The sequence below is a fragment of the Colobus angolensis genome, unplaced genomic scaffold (assembly GCF_000951035.1).
Source record: "Colobus angolensis palliatus isolate OR3802 unplaced genomic scaffold, Cang.pa_1.0 Scaffold26, whole genome shotgun sequence".
Lineage (NCBI taxonomy): Eukaryota > Metazoa > Chordata > Mammalia > Primates > Cercopithecidae > Colobus > Colobus angolensis.
The window spans coordinates 9,998,302-10,017,453 of record NW_012115821.1 but is presented as its reverse complement, the minus strand read 5'-3'; the positions used below and the strand labels follow the sequence as shown (position 1 = coordinate 10,017,453).

Genomic DNA, 19,152 nt, shown 5'->3' with positions numbered 1-19,152 from the left:
ATACAGACTTGCGATTCAAGCAAACCTAGACTCAAATCCTAGAAACCATGCACTCGTTTGTGACCTTGTTCAAGCTAATATCTAAGCTTCTATTTCCTTGCCTCTAAAATAGAGATAATAAGGCAGAGCCCAGTGGCTCTCACCTGTAATCCCAACACTTTGGGAGGCCAAGGTGGGAGGATCACTTGAGACCAGCAGTTCCTGACCAGCTTGGGCAACAGTGAGACCCCATTTCTACCAAGAAAAAACAAAAAAAAAATTGTTTTTTTAATTTTTTTTTTTTTTTTTAGCTGGGCTTGGTAGCACACACCTGTAGTCCCTAAGCTGCTCAAGAGGCTAAGGCAGAAAGATCACTTCAGCCCAGGGGGTTTGAGGCTGTAGTGAGCCGTGATCATGCCCACTGCACTCCAGCCTGGGTGACACAGTGAGACCCTGTCTCAAGAAATAATAGTAATAAAATACAATAATCACACACTCTCTTCCTCAGCCAGTGGCCTTTTAAATGAGACTGATAGTGCGGGATCTTGGACATGGAAATTACTCTGCAAATAATTGTATCTTCTTATCTGTAGGTCAGCAGTAGCTTCTTTGTATGCCCAGGACAACCTGTTATATGTGACATGATCACTGGAGAATGTATTTTGGAGTAAGGGTGCCATGCCCTCTTCCTGTTAGAAATGTGAAGCCAGGCTGTTTGAATTTGTTGAAACCTTTCTAATGAAATGTATAATCCTTAAGGTGGTCCACACACCAAGTCCTGTCCCCCTCCCCAGCCCCATCTTGTACTTTCCTTCCCTTGGCATCCTACACTTCAGTCCAGCAGCCATTCTGCAGTCCCAGCAGGCTGTTCCCTCTACCTGGAAGGCCCTTGTCCCACCTCAGTACCTAACTGACCCCTCCTCAGCCTTCACAACACAGCTCAAGGGTCCCTTCCCCAAGGAAGTTTCCTGACTGCCTTGACCCAGCCACTTGTTTTAGGGTACCAGTACCTTTCCTTATAGTACTTACCACAGTTGGATTTTTACATCTGACTATGTGATACGTGATTTTTTCCCCTAATATCCAGCTCTCTCACTACCCCATAAGCTCCGTGAGGGTTGAGACTGTTTTCCTTTTCTCTGTTTTTATTATGGTCACCATTGACTCCTCAGTAAATACTGGATTGGATATGTTGTTGGGTGGGTGGATGGATGGATGGATGGATGGATAGATGGATGGATGGATGGATGGATGGATGGATGGGTGGAAATGTGGATCCATGGATGGATAGGAGGATGGATGGATGCATGGATAAATGCATGGATCCATGGATGAATGGGAAGATGGAGGGATGGATGGATGGATCCATGGATGGATTAAGCTAACGTATACATACCAGGTGGCCAGGAATAAAAAATTCTTACCAAAAGAGTTGGCACAACTGGGACATGTATGATGTAGCCCAGGCTGGGTGCTCCTATTGGGGAGCACCAGGCATCTGAAGCAGGTTGTCATGCCAGTGCTACTTCCTGAAATCAGAGAGGCTCCTGGGATTGAGGAAGCCACCTTTTACTCTAACCAAAAGCCACCTTGGATGGAAGCATACATTTCAACAAAACATGGAGCGAGGGCTTTTCTGTCTGCCTCAAGGAACAGCCTAAAAGCAGAGAATGGAGCCACTTAAAGTGTCAGGCACTGGTGTCAGGATGTTCTCAGGCAGAATCGGCTGTTATGGCTTGGGAGCAGTTGAGCGGATATTGGTAGCAGACTCCAGGGGCCATCTAGTGTTTTCACATTTTATAAATATTACCTAATTACTTAATCCTCCCCATCTCTAGGCAGGTAGACAGAGTTTGATCTTCAAGTACAACTTAGCAACCTCCTCTGTCTTCTGCCTTTCTTTGCTCACTAGAAAAATCTTCTCTGACATGGGGTTTACTTGTTTGGGCACCATGGTGCTTCTGAACAGCAATCTGGAAATTAATAAAGGCCAACAGCTTCCTTACTCCCAAAACAGCACACTTCCCCTTTTTCACTAACTAGCATTTACAGCCTATGAAACATGAGGCTGTGAGACATTGGTGTGCCTCTCGTTGGAGCCATAGGAGGTATCTAGCTGGGAGACAGACTATTTATCTTCCCCATTCATCCCACTCATTATTCCTCAAACAAACACGGGTTGGTTGAAGCTGTTTTTCCTCAGGTATCTGTCCGGGAATATGGACAGAATCCTTGCTTTCCTAGGGCATAAGAAACAGTCTCATCTCCCTGCCCCTGAAGCCTGAAAATCAAAGAACAACTGTTAAGACCCGGAAGCAGGAGCCCCGCGTGGTGTCCTCTTGAGTCAGGCTTTTCTTACTCCTCAGCACAGCCAGTAGTTGTTACGGTTGCTGGCTTCACTCCTGGGCAGCTCTCTTGACTGGTTTTGTGATTCCTAAGCACTGGCTTGGACCGAAATGAGTATCTTGGCTGTCACATTTCAAATCTCTGCCTGTGCTGAGACGGCACTGCCTATATGTCTGAGACTAAATGCTGTCAGGTATTATCAAGTGCACAGAGCTATGCAATTCTTTGCTTCCAGGCTGGCACCAGGAAAGGCTTGCCAGAAGAGAAGAGCCTTCTCGGTGAGGAGTGTGCTGACTGTTTAAAACTTGGTTTTCAGCCACCAGCTGCGAAGCCTAAGCTCTTCAGAGCGTATGGACCCATTTGCCAGGGGCAGAGCCAAGAGACTCAGGTGGCTCAGTCCCTGCCATGTGCTGAATCGATGATTCCACTTGGGCCCACTCTCGGGCAGTGCCTGCCCATAACCTGGTCTCTCCATGCAACTGACAGGCTCCCTGGTTCTTTCTTGGGTCCCTTTGACCAAGTCTTGGCCTAAGGGCAGTACCCAGGTGTGGGAGACCCTGAAACCATACCAGATAGGGCCATCCTTACCAAATGACCAGTTGGTTCAGATGCCACATCTGGGGATTGAAATGAGGTTGGAATCCAAACATTGGAGTTCTTCCTAGCACTCCACCCACACTCAGCTGGAACAGAGAACAAGTACGAGTAGCAAGTGGCCAGGAAGTAGCGGAGATCCAGAGTTAACAGGTGAATGCCGTGCATGAGCCAGGACACTACTTTTAAGCATAGTAGGTACCAAGCCGAGCAGATTACCTGTTTCCAAGAGAAATTATTTTAAGGCTCAGATGGAAAACAAATGAGGGCACCATAACCATTTGCATCATAATAATGTAGAATCAATTATTTCCATAAAATCCCAGCTAAAGTCATCTGTATGGGTCACTGGTTGATTTCCTGACATAGCTGTTGGAATCACTAATAAAAACGGCTCATGGGATCTTAGATCTTGGATGGTGTTTGCATACCAGTCTTGCATTGCTAAGGGCACTTTTAGAGTTCTATTTTAGGTGATCCAGCCATTTCTTCCTAGTAAAGGGGACTACAACATTGTCTCAGCAGTGGGAAACAGGAGAAAAACATCGTTATAAAGGAAGGACACTGGGCATTTACCATCCTAGCTCCGCAGCCGGGTCTGTGGTTCAGACCCTCAGTTGGAGCCCTTCACTAGGGCTAGGGCAAGATGTGGGGAGAAGGTAAAAGGTCAGAAGCACCACGTGGGAAGGATGCTGTGCTCAGTTAAAATGGGATAGGTCCACTTTGCTCACTTAGTAGGAAATCACAGCATCATGAGGTTGAAAGGGAGGGAAGGACCCCAGAGTACATGGAATCCAGCCTTCCACCCAGCATCCAAGATGCACGCAGCTGTTACCAAGTGAGACTGGGAAGATGCATCATCCTGAACTTTGTCACCTCCCTTAGCGCTGAGCTGAACAATGCTCTTTCCTGCACAGGACGTGGACACCTCCCTTGGCCTTTAGCTCTCAGAGGAAGAGGGATATCATGTAGAAAAAAGAATCCAAGGAGGTACGAGAGGTCAGTGAGAACATAATGTGGGAAGTCGAAACCAATGCTTGAACTGGAGAATTGAATTTCTGCCTCTGCTTTCGCAGATACTGCCTGTTTCTGTTTTCTGAGCATGTAGCTCTGTTACATGCACAGCAGAGACAGCCAACAGGATAAGAACAAGTTTTCAAATTTGCTTTCTTCCATGGTAATTGCAACACAGAGCATCTAATACTCATTTGCTTGCTGAGAAACTGAATTGTAATTCAGGGCTTGTTCATGGAAAGGGAGATGTCATTGTATTGTGTAGAAGAAAAGTCCGCAGGTAATAGGTGGCATCAGTGGAGACACCATGGATTTAAAACTTGAACGCAGTTGTCCTAGCACTTAGGAGAATCTGGGGACAACTCTGCACCAGGGTCCCACATCAGAAGAAGGTGACGAGCTAGCCAGCAAATTCTGACCTTGGCAGCCAGATCCACCCCGGGATGAACCCCAGCTCCAGTGCTTCCTAGCTTTGAGAGCTAGTCTTGGGCCACTATCCTTTCCTCATTCCCTGCTCACCAGCCACACTAGTTTCCTTCGCAGTGTTCTCATCACAGGGCCTTTGTACACAAGGTTTTTTTTTCTCTCTGACACACCCAAGCCTCCTTTTTTCCTCTTTCCTCTATAAACACCTACTCATTGTTCAGATTTTAGTTCAAACTATGCTCAGTAAGTTCTCTAAGCAACTCCCCAAGTTTAGGTCAGGGTTCCTTATTAAACCTTTATACGTAACAAATATAACGTTTTCCTTAAAAAGCATGTAATTATATATTCCTTAGTGCTGGATGGGTTTAACCATTTTGGTGCCATGGACTCCTTTAGCTTATCTTCTCATATTGATGGTTTTAGATGCTTAAAATATAATAGATTACAGAGGAAGCCAATTATCCTCAGATATTTTCGAAATGTCTTTAAAATTGTACTAATTTATCTGCTTCTTGATGAGGGCATTAAATTACAAGATCCAGCCGCAGATCTAAAAATCATTATAATGTTGAAATAATGATGAACATGAAGGAAATTCTGAAATACAACTGAGTCCTGAACACCATGGAGATTGGGGTGTCCGCACAATCAAATATCCAGTATAAATTTCGAGTCTCCGAAAAGTTAATACTAAAGCCTTACCAATAACATACACAGTCGAGTAACACATATTTTGTATGTAATATGTATTATATGCTATATTCTCACAATAAAGTAGGCTAGAGGAAAGAAAATGTTATTAAGAATATTATAAGGAAGAGAAAATGTGTTTACTGTTCATGAAGTGGGAGTGGATCATCACAAAGGTCTTCATCCTTGTCATCTTCATGTTGAGTAGACTGAGGAGGAGAAAGAAGAGGAGGAGTTGGTTGCCCTGTCTCAGGGGTGGAAATTCACTTATAAATTGACCCATGCGGTTCAAACCTGTGTTATTCAAGGGTCACCTGTATTGGTAATCACTGTAATCTGACAGGAATCGCTTTGTGATTTCTTTTGGTGATTATCACACAAGTCTTGTAACACTACTGTAGTTTGTTGCCAACATTTAAAATGTAAGGAAATGCTACATTTTAGTTAGAGATTAGTGAAAATAAAAGTGGACTTTTTTGCTACCTAAGTTCACAGACTTCGGTGAATTCTATCCAGATCTCCTAAGGACACTCAAGTTAAAGCGGGAAGGAAGTTTTTTACCTGCTGGGACAGCTTTCCCCTTTTAAGCTCTTGGAGTAATGCTCCTGACATCTTTATTAGCATCTTGAAGATAGGAAAACAGTTATGGGACGGGTATGGGGCAAGTACATACATGACTGCTCCTCGGAGTCCCCTGCCAACTCTGGTTCAGATTCAGGCAGATTGGGTTTCAGTCGTCCATTCTCTTCTCACTCTGGTTCCTTGACCCAGCCCAGTAGCTTGGTGTCTCTGACCCCAGTGTCCTCGTCTTTCATGGGGAGAATGGAGCTCAGCTCTTGGATTCAGTTACGCATTATGTGCAGGGGGTTGATCCGAGACGAATGCACAGAGCCAGGCCCAGGGCATGGGCGTGGCAGCCGCAGCTCTAGCTAGAAATGATGCAGATGGAAATGCACATACACTGGAGCTGGGGTCTTGCTTTGACTCCGTCGTTCCCAGTTCCTTCCTCCATGTGGTTTGCCCGTCTTGAGCTCTTGGGCAGGGATGGGGGAGGCAAAACCCCAGGCACCAAGATTCCAGGTTTGACGTCCTGTGAGGGCTGCCGAGGAGGATTCTGTGTTTACCTAGACCTCTTTGATACAGCCCTTCAAAAACAGAGTTACTCCCTGAGGCCATTTCTCTGGAAATTTCCCCTAAAGGATTCCATATTTGAAGGTGATAAAGAAATGACAGGCATTGAAGCAGTCTAAGGCAAGGCTTGGGCTCTGTTCAACCTGACCAGTTCCCTCCTGCTGTTAAGAGGAGACGCCTCCTGATCTTTCTCCCCACCAGGGCCAGGCAGTCCCCGAGGAAGAGGCATCTCCCCCATGGTCCTCTGCTGGCTTAAGCCAAGCTATTCCCTTTGACACCGCCTCTGTGTGGCATATGATGTCGCAACACCTCCCACCCAGGAAGCGGCAGTTTCATCTGTGTTAACAGGCACTGTGAAATAGTGAATCTGCACCAAATTGCTTTGTTTGAGTAGTGCTGTCTCTTTGACTCCTGATCAATATTTGGCTAGTTGCCTCGGGTGTGAAACTCTGAGGGGGCAGGTGCTGGGAGAAGGCCCCCGGAGGAACCTTTAACTCCAGATAGTTTAAGGCACTTCGAAATGACACTGACTTTCAGACAGAGCATATCACATTAGGTTATCTAAAGGCCCAAATGAAGAGGATGGGGTGGGGGAGGAGAGCCTACTATTTACTTGTGGAACCACTGAGAAAATATCCTTGATATTGATTTAGAATCAGAGGACCTTGGGTGCTCTGCTAGAAGCCTCTTCATTACTTAACAAAGCCTGGGATCATAATTAAAGGTGATTCAGAGTGAAGGCAGAAATTCTCAGAGCTAGTGACGAGCAGCACGTAGATGCCTGTGAGAAACAATCAGACCCCAGTGGGAACATAATCAGACCCCTGAGAGGGGAAAGGCTGGTGTCAGAAGGCCTCACAGGGGATATTTGTTTAGAGATCCGGGTGTGGCACCTCCTGCATGACTAAAAGGCTTCAATTTGGTACAAAAGGACATATCAAGAAGTCTGTCAGACTCCCTTTGTTGGGTGCAGTTTACAAGGACCATAGAGAAGAGATAGAAAAGTACAAGTGTTGGGCATTTGTGGTGTGCCCTCGAGAGATCTCCTGGTGTTCATTTCAGACCGATAGAAAACTCACCTCGCCTTGTGGGCCAGAGAGCTGCCGGGGAAGTGGGCTGAGCAGAGGCAATAGGGAGTGTTGGGGACTATGGCCAAAAATAATTGAGTATACACCCCCCCCCCAAAGGAAATTGTTGTTTTCCTGCTCTAGCTCACCACTGCCATGTATGGATGCAGGCCTAATTTTAAAGCCCATATTTATATGTAAAATATACCATTTTTTTAACACTGTGTGGGACATAACAGTGTGTCCATATATTCACCATTAGGCCTGAGGCCCACAACTTTGGGTTTACCCACAGCGTTCCCTCATCATCCTCACCGCAACCTTGTGAGGAAGAGAATTGCTAGATCCTAGTCACCCATTTTACAGATGAGGGCACAGGATTTGTACGGGTCTGGCTCCAAAGCCCACACTTTCTATTGTACCAGCTCTTCCAAACTGATCTATAAAATCTGTTTGGTTGTGTTTGCCTGTTTCCTATTTGGACTTTTGAGGGAGGTGTTGTTTGAAAGAAGGGTTTCCATCACCTCAAGAGCAAGCAGAACTTTGGAAGCACAAGGCACAGTGGTGTCTGCCTGCTCGCTTGCCTGAGTTCTTTGACGGGTGTCTGGTTCTATCGTTGCTCCAGCCGCCAAGCATCGGTGGCTTTTGTTCCCTCTGTAGACTGAATGCTTTTCTTATTAGCAGAAGGCATGAGTTCAAGACCAGAGACAAGATCCTCAACAAATTTGAGGCTTCTGGCAGTGACCTCAGGAATGAATTGTGTGGCACTGATTTTGTACATGGAATCCTCTTCACTGGAGGACACTCAAAACAGCGTCCCTCATTCCGTCAGAGAAATGCAAGTCCCTGCCAAGGGTACCAGTGATAGGGAGCTTGTTCCCTGCCCGGGAGATGCTTGCAGCTCAGTCAGAGGGACACAGAGGCGGGCAGGTGGTGAGGGCATAGGGTGATGGGCACCGTGAGGAGGGAGGCGGTGAGAGTACAGGAGGACACGGGTAGCCCATCGGCCTCAGAGGGGAAGCAGGGTGTTGAAGCTGGAATTTTTTCTTTTCCCTTTTTTTTTTTTTTTTTTTTTTTGAGATAGGGTCTTACTCGGTCACCCAGGCTGGAAGCAGAGTGGCATGCTCAAAGCTCACGGCAACCTCCACTTCCTGGGTTAAAGTGATCTTCCCACCTTAGCCTCCTGAGTAGCTGGGACTATAGGTGTGCACCACCAGACCTGGCTAATTTTTCTACTTTTTGTAGAGCCGGGGTTTCGCCACGTTATCCAGGTTGCTCTCGAACTCCTGGCCTCAAGCGATGCACCCACCATGGCCTCCCAAAATGTTAGGATTACAGGCGTGAGCCACCACGCCCGGCCTTGAAGCCGAATCTTTAAGGGGACTGGAGTGGGGGCTGGCCAGAGATGAGTCCATGAGGAGGAAGAGGGCAAGCCATGAGGTTGACGATGTGGAAGGGGATCATGTCACACAGGACCTATGGACCAGGGGAAAGACTAAGGATGTTATTCCATGTACAACCAACTTTTTGTTCATTCAGCAAATATTGATTGAGAGCCCTCTACGTGCCAGGCACTGTCTTAGATGCAAGGTAATTAACCAGACAAGACAGAAAAGGCGCCAGCCTTGTGGAGCTTCCATCTAGTGGGGGAGATAGATAATTACAGATCGTCGATGAAGTCAATAATACAACTCCACGTACTAGTAAGTGCTGGGAAGAATCTAAGCTCTGTGAAGGAGCAGGCCTGTCAGCCTGTGCTGAGGGACAGAATTCAGTGCAGATGATAATTGTGTTTCAAAAAAGGGCTTGACCTCTCCTTACCATCTCAGTCCAGGATCAGCACTGATCCACAGGCCTAAACTTACTCCCCACCACCTTTTGTGTAGCCATAAGCTAAGAATGGTTTCTATATTTTTAAATAGTTGGAAAAAAATCAAAAGAATATTTTGCAACACATGAAAATCCTATGAAGTTGAACTTGTGTCCATAGATGAAGTTTTGTTGGAGCACAGCCACACTCATTCATGTTTACATATTACCTGTGCTGCTTTGTACTTCAAAGGCAGAATCAGTAGTGGCTACGAGAGACCATGTGACCTGCAAAGCCGAAAATATTTACTATCTGGCCCTTTACAGAAAAAAGTTTGCCATCCTCTATTCTAGGCCCTTCTAGTACTCTGCAAATGCCTCCTCCAAATTTGGCCCAGTATACCTAGAAAAAGCCACTACCCAGGATGGGGAGTAGAGAGCAGAAGAGACACCTCATCAGACTGCTCTTCCTATAGCTCCTCAGCCTGCAAAGCCCTGGCCTCATGCTTCTTCTCTGATGTGGGATCAGGGACAGGCATGGATCTTTGGAGGCCGTTAAGTTACAGAATTCCCTTCCTAGTGGGTGATCCCCTTAGAGTGAGGCCAGATCTACCTCCTTTGAGAGCTTAACTCAGTATTTTTTTAATACATTGAGACAGTGAGATTCTGTACCATCATTCAAGACAATGACACTAAGTGCTACTTATTGATGAGGAAATATATCCATGAGTTGTTGAGTAAAACACAACAACAAAAAATTCCAGGGCCAGGCATGGTGGCTCCTGTCTGTAATTCGAGTACTTTGGGAGGCCAAAGTGGGAGGATCACTTGAGCCCAGAAGTTCAAGACCAGCATGGGCAACATAGTGAGACCCTGTCTCTATTTTAAAAATTTAAAATTAGCCAAGTGTGGTGGTGTGCACCTGTAGTCCTAGCTACTTAGGAGGCTGAGGTGGGAGGATCACTTGAGCTCGTGAGGTTGAAGCTGCAGTGAGCCATGATCCAGCCACTGCACTTCAGCCTGGGTGACAGAGTGAGACACCAGCTCAAAACCAATCATTCCATTCTAGTGCCATCCACATTCTATTCTATTTCCATCAAATTGTGCGTATGTACTTTCACATGTATATAAAGCGATAACTGCATGTTGGAGCCCTAGAATGTTCACAGTCTTTTTCTTTGGGCACTGAGATTTGGGGTGAATTTTTTTCTTTTAACTTTGTTTTTACTTTTTTGTACTACTTGGGTTCCTTTTTAAAAAATATTAACATGAATCATCTTAATGCACACAGAAAAACCCATCTATTTTAATTTCAAAAAATAAGAAGAATGGTTGCATCTGTATGTGGGTGACAGAATTATTTATGGGGGTATGATGTAACTGCCAGAGAGGGATGCTTCCCCGTACAGCATTCATTGCTATTTGGAGCAGGGGAATGAATGGTTGCAGAATAAGGAAGATAAATAAGAACATGGTGGGAGGTGAGAAAAGATAGAGAAGTTAGGAAATCTGACATGGTCATCATTATGGGATATAGAAGTTTCCCAATATGTACATCTCGGTTCGTTATTAGTATTTGGAACACTGGGGGTGTAGCTATTTCCTGATCTTCCCCCCGCCTCCTCCATGTTCTGTCTTGAAAAACTATGAAGCCACTTAGAAGCTGGAGTATTTAAAAACAGTAGGTTGGCGCCACCTAGTGCCCACGTTCTGTCACTCCGCCCTCACATCTCTGTGGAAGCCTCCCTTCAGATTCTTTGTTTGATGTCCCTGCTTTGGTGGCATTTGCGCAGCGGACAGCCTGATGCCTCCCAGGGGTTCTGCGGGGCAGTGGGAGTGCCTCACTAATTTATTCCCTCCCTCCTGTCTCTGTTGCACAAAGCGAACCTCACCTTTGGCAGTTGAAGAGCAAAAGGTGGCCTCCTTGTCAAAACCAATCTACCTTTCTCCACCAGCCAGGTCCTCAAAGCTGGGCCGTGCGTCTCTGGCAGGAAAGCCATCCTGTTCCCCAGGGCCACCTTGGGATTGGGGCTCTTGGGTAGAAAATACGGGAGTCTGGCTCCTGGTGGGCTGCAGGGCATGTGTGTGGGTGGTCTTTGGAAGATGCCAGCGGGTCGGAACCAAGCTGCGGTCCCCTGGCCTGTCTCTGCCAGCACACCCACCTACTTCTTACCCGGCCCAAACCAGAAGGTCCTCCTCACTGCCTCTCCCTCTCTCCTGCCCTCCTTACCCGGCACATCACCAGGCCTCTGCATTTTACCTCCTAACTGTAAGCTCTAGAACCGGCCATTCCTCCCTGGTCTTCCAGCAATTGGCCATTGCAGCCCCTCCCTCACAGGCCCGCTCCTCCACACTTGGCTTCTCTGGGGCCTTCTCCACTCAGCTGAAGCTCAGGGGATCTTTGTGAAGCATCAACCTGATTGCGTCATTCTGGGACTCAGTTCTTTCCAGGGGTGTCCAAGGACTCGTGGGAGAAAGGCCAGAGCTCGAATCTGGCTCCGAGGCTTCTCACTACAGCTACACCTGTGCCCTGCCTGCCTCTCTTCTCTGTGCCTTGCTCCAGCCCCTCAGACCTTCGTGCCAGGTCCCTTTACAGCTCCCACCCCCTTCATCTCCATAAGCTTTCAGCTCTCAGTTACATGAACCTTCCGCAAGGGCATCTTCCCTGGGCACCAAAGCCTGAGCCACCTCTTCCTCTTCCTCCTCTCCCTCCATCCTTTCCTGGAGTGCAGTATTGGCTCTGCGCATGGGATTTTTTGGTGAGCCTCCATCTCTTACAGTGCAGGTTCTCAGCTGAAGGTGATTGGCCCCCGCAAGCAACCTTTGGCAATACCTGGAGACATTTTTGGTTGTCACAAGTTGAGGATGGGGAGCAGGGCTACTGGCATCTAGCAGGTGGAGGCCAGGGATACTGCTACCCAGAGTACAGGACAGCCACCACGAGTAAGGCATTGTCTGGCTCAAGAGGTCATGGGTGCTGAGGGTGAGAACCCCTGCCCTGGACCATCAGCTCCATCAAGGCAGGGAACACGGCCACAGGGGCCTGGACACCTCTGAGAAAGCACACATTTCCAGCTGACTAGATCGGACCTGTTGAGCATTTGTATAACTCATTTAGACCTGTTAAGGTCTCAACACTTTCATAGGTTTGTCTGTAAATAGATTTAGATCCACCGTGTCCCTGAAACCTCTCAGCCCCAAGGAATAAGATGAATTAGCCTGACTTTTCCTTACACCCCACGTCAGGATAATTACACGGGGTTCTGCTGTTCCAGAGAAAGTCATCCTTGTGTTATGTGACTTTGCTTTAAAATTACTTAAAGTCTCATTATAAATTAATTTATTTACACTCGGACCTGTTTACAAGAAGATTTCTTCTACAGTTTTAGTTAGCACACTCCACCAGTCCAACGGCCTGGCTTCTTCAAAACGGCCATCATGAAAAAAAAGGCTGATGACCATGAGGCTGAAGGGGGCACACTGATTAAGGATCTTTTGGAGACAGCTGGGGAAATTTGAATATGGACTATATATGAGATAATACTATTGAATTCATGTTTAGTTTCTTTGATATAAAACTGGTATTATGGTTACATAGGAAAGTGTCCTCAATCTTGGGAAATGCAGGACAGAGTATCTAGGGTGCAAGCGTCAGAATGTTGCAGTGTTTACTGACCTAGCAGAAAAACAGCTCTGTGTGTGTGTGCGCTTGTGCATCTGTGTCCCGTGCACGTGTGTGTGCATCTGTGTCCCGTGCACGTGTGTGTGTGCATCTGTGTCCCGTGCATGTGTGTGTGTGCGTGCATCTGTATTCCGTGCACGTGTGTGTGTGCATCTGTGTCCCATGCGTGTGTGTGTGTGTGTGTACAATGTTCTCCCCCTCTTTCTACACACACAGTGTTAAGAGGACCCAGGAGAAGGGAGCATGGGTGCTTCCTGTATTACTCTTTCAACTTTTTGAGGCTGTAGTCCTTAGGGGCACGGATTGAATGGCACATTGTTCTGAAAGCTCCCTGAGCTGAGCCCTGTGTATCTTTAGTTTGCAGCTCTCCACCAATCCACATGAAGGTGCAGCCTCTGAACCAGACAGCACTGCAGGTGTCCTGGAGCCAGCCGGAGACCATCTACCACCCACCCATCATGAACTACATGATCTCCTACAGCTGGACCAAGAATGAGGACGAGAAGGAGAAGACGTTTACAAAGGACAGCGACAAAGACTTGGTATGAAGCCCCTGCTCTGATTTGGGGTACATGCTGCAGAGAGAGACTCCTGCTGCATCTCTCTGCCAGTCACTGCACAGTGTGCCAGCTCTGTGTCATCTGTCCTTACACTGTCTGGTGAACATGGGCACTGCCATTGCTGCGTTGCTCGAGAGTGCCAGGGAGGACAGCAGACGGAGACTGCCTGGGTGCCATCCCGGCCTTACACTTAACAGCTATGCAACCCGGAGAGCCGGTTCATTTCTTTAGATTGGGTCCTTTAAAACTTGACTGCTTTTCCTTTCATTGTTAACAAACAGCCTCAATTAGGCCCTTTTCACCTGATGGGATTATCAATGGGATTATCATAAATACTAAATGAGCTATACAAGTATTCAACAGGTCCTATATAACTATATCAATATTAGCTATTATTTATTACAATCATTCTCCTCCTCCTCTTCCCCTACTAAAGCTACTGCTGCTCACGTCACCACCACCGTCCGCAGTTGCTGCTGCTTCCCTTTGTCATAGTTGTTCTGCCTTACACATTTGCAATACCTGCCAAACCCCTGCAGCTGTGTAATATTTTCTCTCTTTTCTCAGATACTCAAATCCTATACTATCCGACCTCACTTTGAGCTACACGTGCCTAATTCAACAGCTCCTCTTAAAATTTACATAAATGTTTAGTGTCTAACACACAAGGCCCTTCAGAACAGATGTTTGCAGAAGCCATCTCCTTCCCTATAAAAGCAGACTCTCCACAACTACTGTCTTTAAGTCTTTGCCTAAAAACTCAGAGTGACATATTTGGTTTGAAAGCCTTGTGTTTATTGTTAATCAAAGGAAGGCTGTGGAATAATGAAACCCGTAATTGTACATGCACATGAAAAATGCAATAGCACCAAGTGGGATTCTTAATGACTGTTATCACTTTTTTCCTCCCAATACAGAGTCCTCTGGGCCCATTCAATCAGTTATAGAATAATACTTTTCATAGTTCTTTAAATGAAGATTCTTTTACTTCATTTCCATTTATATTTTCAATTTCCCCACTAGACATTGTTATCTGGGTCACATTAGGGAATGATGAGCTTCGTGAAATCAGAGAGGAATCTGTTGAAAGGCACCCAAGGTTATGATGTATTTTAACCTTTCTCTTGTCACAACTGGAAGTCCATAAGGGATTTTTCTCTTTCTGAAGTGAGGATGGCTTGCATTAATCAGCAGAAACCATCTAGGCGCTTATGCAGTTTCTTGTTCTAAGTGGAAAATAATTAAACATGCAAAGATGAAGAGATACCGTCTTGGAGTGAATTCTAATAAATCCCTGCATAGATGGAGTGAAGATTTCGCTCTGAACAGAAGATGGGGTCAGAGGTTTAGAGAATGAAACATAAATTAGTTTCAGAGAAAGAGAGAGATGTAGAGAAAAACATGCATTGACAGCAACTTCTTTCTTATAAGAATTTCTAGGGCTGGTTATTTTCTTTGGGGATACACAAAATTAATTTTTCTAATTCCTCAACGAGTGAAGAGTGCTGACTTAGTGGCAACAAATCTATTCTCCAGCTCATGGTTATTGTGGCCCAGAAACCTGAAAGTAATGCATATCATTTGAGCAGCATTTTCTAGTGGGCATCCGCCTGCCACGTCTTCACCACAAACCTGTGGGCAGGTGTTATTGCCTACCTTTTCCTTTTTTTTTTTTTGAGACGGAGTCTCGCTCTGTCACCCAGGCTGGAGTGCTGTGGCCGGATCTCAGCTCACTGCAAGCTCCGCCTCCCGGGTTCACGCCATTCTCCTGCCTCAGCCTCCCGGGTAGCTGGGACTACAGGCGCCGCCACCTCGCCTGGCTAGTTTTTTATAGTTTTTTAGTAGAGACGGGGTTTCACCGTGTTAGCCAGGGTGGTCTCGATCTCCTGACCTCGTGATCTGCCCGTCTCGGCCTCCCAAAGTGCTGGGATTACAGGCTTGAGCCACCGCGCCTGGCCTGCCTACCTTTTCCAAACGAGATAAATGAGGCTTCAAGTTAAATACCACAGCCCTAGCCTACCCCTCTCACTAGGAAGCTGCTTTCAAGGCAACATCAGCAGGTATGGCCACAATAACGTGTTAATACCAGTTCAGAGGTTTTCAGTAGCTGCGTCGGGAAAACCCACTCCCACTCGGTGGTTAAGCTCACAGAGCTGCTTCTATACTTGGCTCAGAATACGTGCTTTGATGATAAGACAACTCATCTATTAGGAAGAGTCTTTGAACATCATTTGCTTTTCTTGTTTCTTTAGGAAGCAAGTACTGCCCGCTTTTTGGGTTGTTTACATTTTCTCATTTTTAAAGGTTGCCAGAATGAAACTGTGAGGAAGAGGGACCTGGATTTGGCTGATGTGGAAAGGACCAGATTGTAAATATCTGAGGCTTTATAGGTCATGCAGTCTCTGGCATAACTACTCAACTCTGCCACTGTAGAGTGGAGGCAGCCATAGACCTACATAAACAAATGGCCATGGCTGTTTGCCAATAAAACTTTATTTATAAAAACAGACAGTGGGCCACAGCTTGCCAACACTCCTGTGTTAGCCAGGTGGCATTCTTTCTGTTGCTTGGTGTGTTCTACCTCTGAGCAAGGTTTGCTGGGCCTATGTTACATACTTCTCACAAGCACCTATGAAGTAGCTCTTCCTCTCCCCATTTTATAGAAGATAGCAGAGGCTGAAAGAACTGGCTCAGAGCTCCACAGCTTGTGAATGGTATGAGGAGGCCATGTCCTCTGCCTTCTAGCCTGGTGTTCTTCCTTGCATCATGCCCCGTACTCTGCGTAATACAAAGACAGTGAGGCCTTTAAACTGTAAAGAAACAGACATGGGCGGGCAGGGTGGCTCACGCCTGTAATCCCAGCACTTTGGGAGGCTGAGGCGGGCAGATGATCTGAGGTCAGGAGTTCGAGACCAGCCTGGCCAACATGGCGAAACACTGTCTCTACTAAAAATACAAAAATTAGCTGGGCTTGGTGGCAGGCTCCTATAATCCCAGCTACTCGGGAGGTTGAGGCAGGAGAATCACTTGAACCTGGGAGACGGAAATTGCAGTGAGCTGAGATTTCACCATTGAACTCCAGCCTAGGTGACAGAGCGAGACTTCATCTCAAAAAAAAAGAATGATGTTACTCTTTCCTGTGTCCTGCACATTTCGGTGTGGAAACCAGTTCCCAAGGAAGTTCATAAAAAGATTCCCAGGCAGGGTCCAAATAGTCTTTCCTTCCAAAGTGAGCCTTTGGTCAGCAGGGAAGCATCACGTCTGTCAGGCTTTGCCAGGGCACTCAGGTTTGGCTTTAGAATGCAAAGTGTGCCCTGGCCTTCAAAACTAACTCACTGCCTTTTCCTTGTTTACCTACAGAAAGCCACCATTAGCCATGTCTCACCCGATAGCCTTTACCTGTTCCGAGTCCAGGCCGTGTGTCGGAACGACATGCGCAGCGACTTCAGCCAGACGATGCTGTTTCAAGGTAAGGCTGGCTTCCCCTCCTGTGGCCTGGGGCGCTCCTGAGACTCTCTCCCGATGCTTTCTGCTTCTTCCTGCTCAGGTGCTGGGGAAGAATACAAGTCTGGCCAAAGAATCAGTGTAGGGTTTTAAAGTCTATGTGGGAAGCCCTAGTAATTTAGGTCTTTTAGGCTGGAGGTTTTATAGGCAGAAGAGGGGAGAAAAAACAAAGCATTTTTGATTGTTTGTTTTATTGTTATTTTCCAACTGTGGAGAACCAAGTACTTGGGCCTTTCTCTCAGTCACTGTCCAGCGCTATGACAGATCACAAAATCACCTCCAAGTTGTACCGTCGAATATCCTCTTTGTCTTTCTAACGTGATTCAGTTAGCTGTTCTCTCAAAAACTGCAGCTCAAAACAGCTACGCCTCACTCTTCTGACTTGCAAGCCACACAAACAAGCCCCTGCATGCAGGATCCTTGAGATTCCTGGATCTAGATAGATGGTCCTGTTGATTTAGGGACTAATAGAAAGGTCCAGGGCCAGAACTAGGGTAAAGCAAGTGGGACATTTGCCTTTGCTCAAAATTTTAAGGGGCACCAAAAAAATTGAGTGATCAAGAGACATAACATTTTAATGGGACGTTTTTTAAAAGAAAATTAGGCCAGGTACAGTGGCTCATGCCTGTTATCCCAGCACTTTGGGAGGCTGAGGCGGGTGGATCACGAGGTCAGGAGTTCGAGACCAGCCTGGCCAACATGGTGAAAACCCCATCTCTACTAAAAAAACAAAAATTAGCTGGACGTGGTGGTGGGCACCTATAATCCCGGCTACTCGGATGGCTGAGGCAGGAGAATCTCTTGAACCTGGAAGGTGGAGATTGCAGGGAGCCGAGATCGCGCCACCGTACTCCAGGCTGGGCAACAAGTGTGAAACTCCATCTCGAAAAAATGAAAATGAAATAAAATAAATACAAAAATAAAAATAAAAGCAAAATTAATGTAAAAATCTCATGAATAAAATATCTGAATTTTAAGTAGAGATAGATAGGATACACTATGTCCTACTTGCCCCAACCTAATCCCAGTCCTGGTTCCAGTATTATTTAGGCAGCTACAGGCTATAGCCATGGGCAGTAGTTTGCTGATTTGGTTTGATGACAGGCCTTAAGACCAGCATGGAAGTAGGGACCGGGGTGCTGGACTCTGTTCTGCCAGCCTGAGGTCCTCTTAAAGTATGTCCTTGACTTCTCGGGTATCTGTCAAATAAGAAACCCACACCAGGTTAACCAGGCCAGTGGTGAACCCTTTTTGAGTTATGGATCTGATGAAGGTTTGGATATTTTCCCTACAAAGTGCCAGAATTTTGCATACAACTGTGGGGGCCCAGTAAGGCATGTGAGTTGTGGACCAGCAGCAGCAGCAGCAGCAGCAGCAAGATCTCCTGGAAGCCTCATTTGAGAAGTGCACATTCATGGGCCCCTCCCAGACCAACTGCATCAGAATCTTACCTGGGGCAGGGGCCGTTATCCAGGAATCTGAGCTTTCACAAGTTGGCCCTGATGGCCCTGGGAACTGGCAGGCACTGTAAGGGGTTCTGGAGTAAGGACCTCTGGTCTGAGTCCTGGCTGCCTCTTAGAAGCTGCGCAACTTTGAGAATGTTTCTTAACTGCTTGAACCTATAGTTTCCCAATCCAAAAAGTGGCAGTATCTGTAGTACCTACCCCACAGGGTCTTTGTAGAATGATGCGGGGTAATGGATGTTAACTCATTCACATAGTGCTAGTTACTGGCACCATGTATAAATCTCCCCCTTAGTATTAGTATATAAAAATAATAAATAATAAACCTAGGATTAGAAGCCCTCCAGCCTAGATTTCCTCCAAGGGTCCCTTCTGGCTTGAACATTTTCCATTTAGTATTTAAATATTCTTTGCTAATGTTCACATTGATCTCATCCTTCCATTTAAACTAATGGAAATGAGCATAGCTGCATTTTTTTCATAAATAAATCATGCTCCCTGTGTCCACCTTTACCATGAACATATTGGTCTCTTTCCCTGTGTTGAGGAAGGACTGCAGGCCACGGCCAGGTCTGTGCTGGCCTAGAGGAGAAAGAAAGAAGCCAGACCGGGAGCTTGCTGAGGCCGGGGCCCTGGAACTTCGGACACATAAATCATGATTAGGCCTCCCATGTGCTCCTTCCAAGAGCCTAGAATCTGCAGAACTGCCTTACCTGATTAATAGGCCCCAGAGCCCCCTGGCTTCTGCATGGACTTTGAAAAATTAAATGTTTATAATATAATGTAATTCAAAAAGGCCCTGTCAGCTAGTAAGTTCAAAGCATGGAATAGTTTAAATGTCTGATCACAGTGACTTGCTGAAAATGGCCAGTGTCTCCTTGTCTACA

General features: G+C 46.4%; 1 protein-coding gene across 2 annotated transcripts in view; it reads left to right on the top strand.

Annotated features, from left to right (window-relative positions):
* The window catches only part of PTPRG (protein tyrosine phosphatase, receptor type, G), a 782,288-nt gene that overhangs the window by 660,304 nt on the left and 102,832 nt on the right, over window positions 1-19,152 (top strand). For both annotated transcript variants that reach the window (XM_011947202.1, XM_011947201.1), the window contains exons 9-10: window positions 13,096-13,280; window positions 16,659-16,767. In XM_011947202.1, the coding sequence (XP_011802592.1) occupies window positions 13,096-13,280; window positions 16,659-16,767 (294 nt within the window). The remainder of the gene's footprint in view (window positions 1-13,095; window positions 13,281-16,658; window positions 16,768-19,152) is intronic.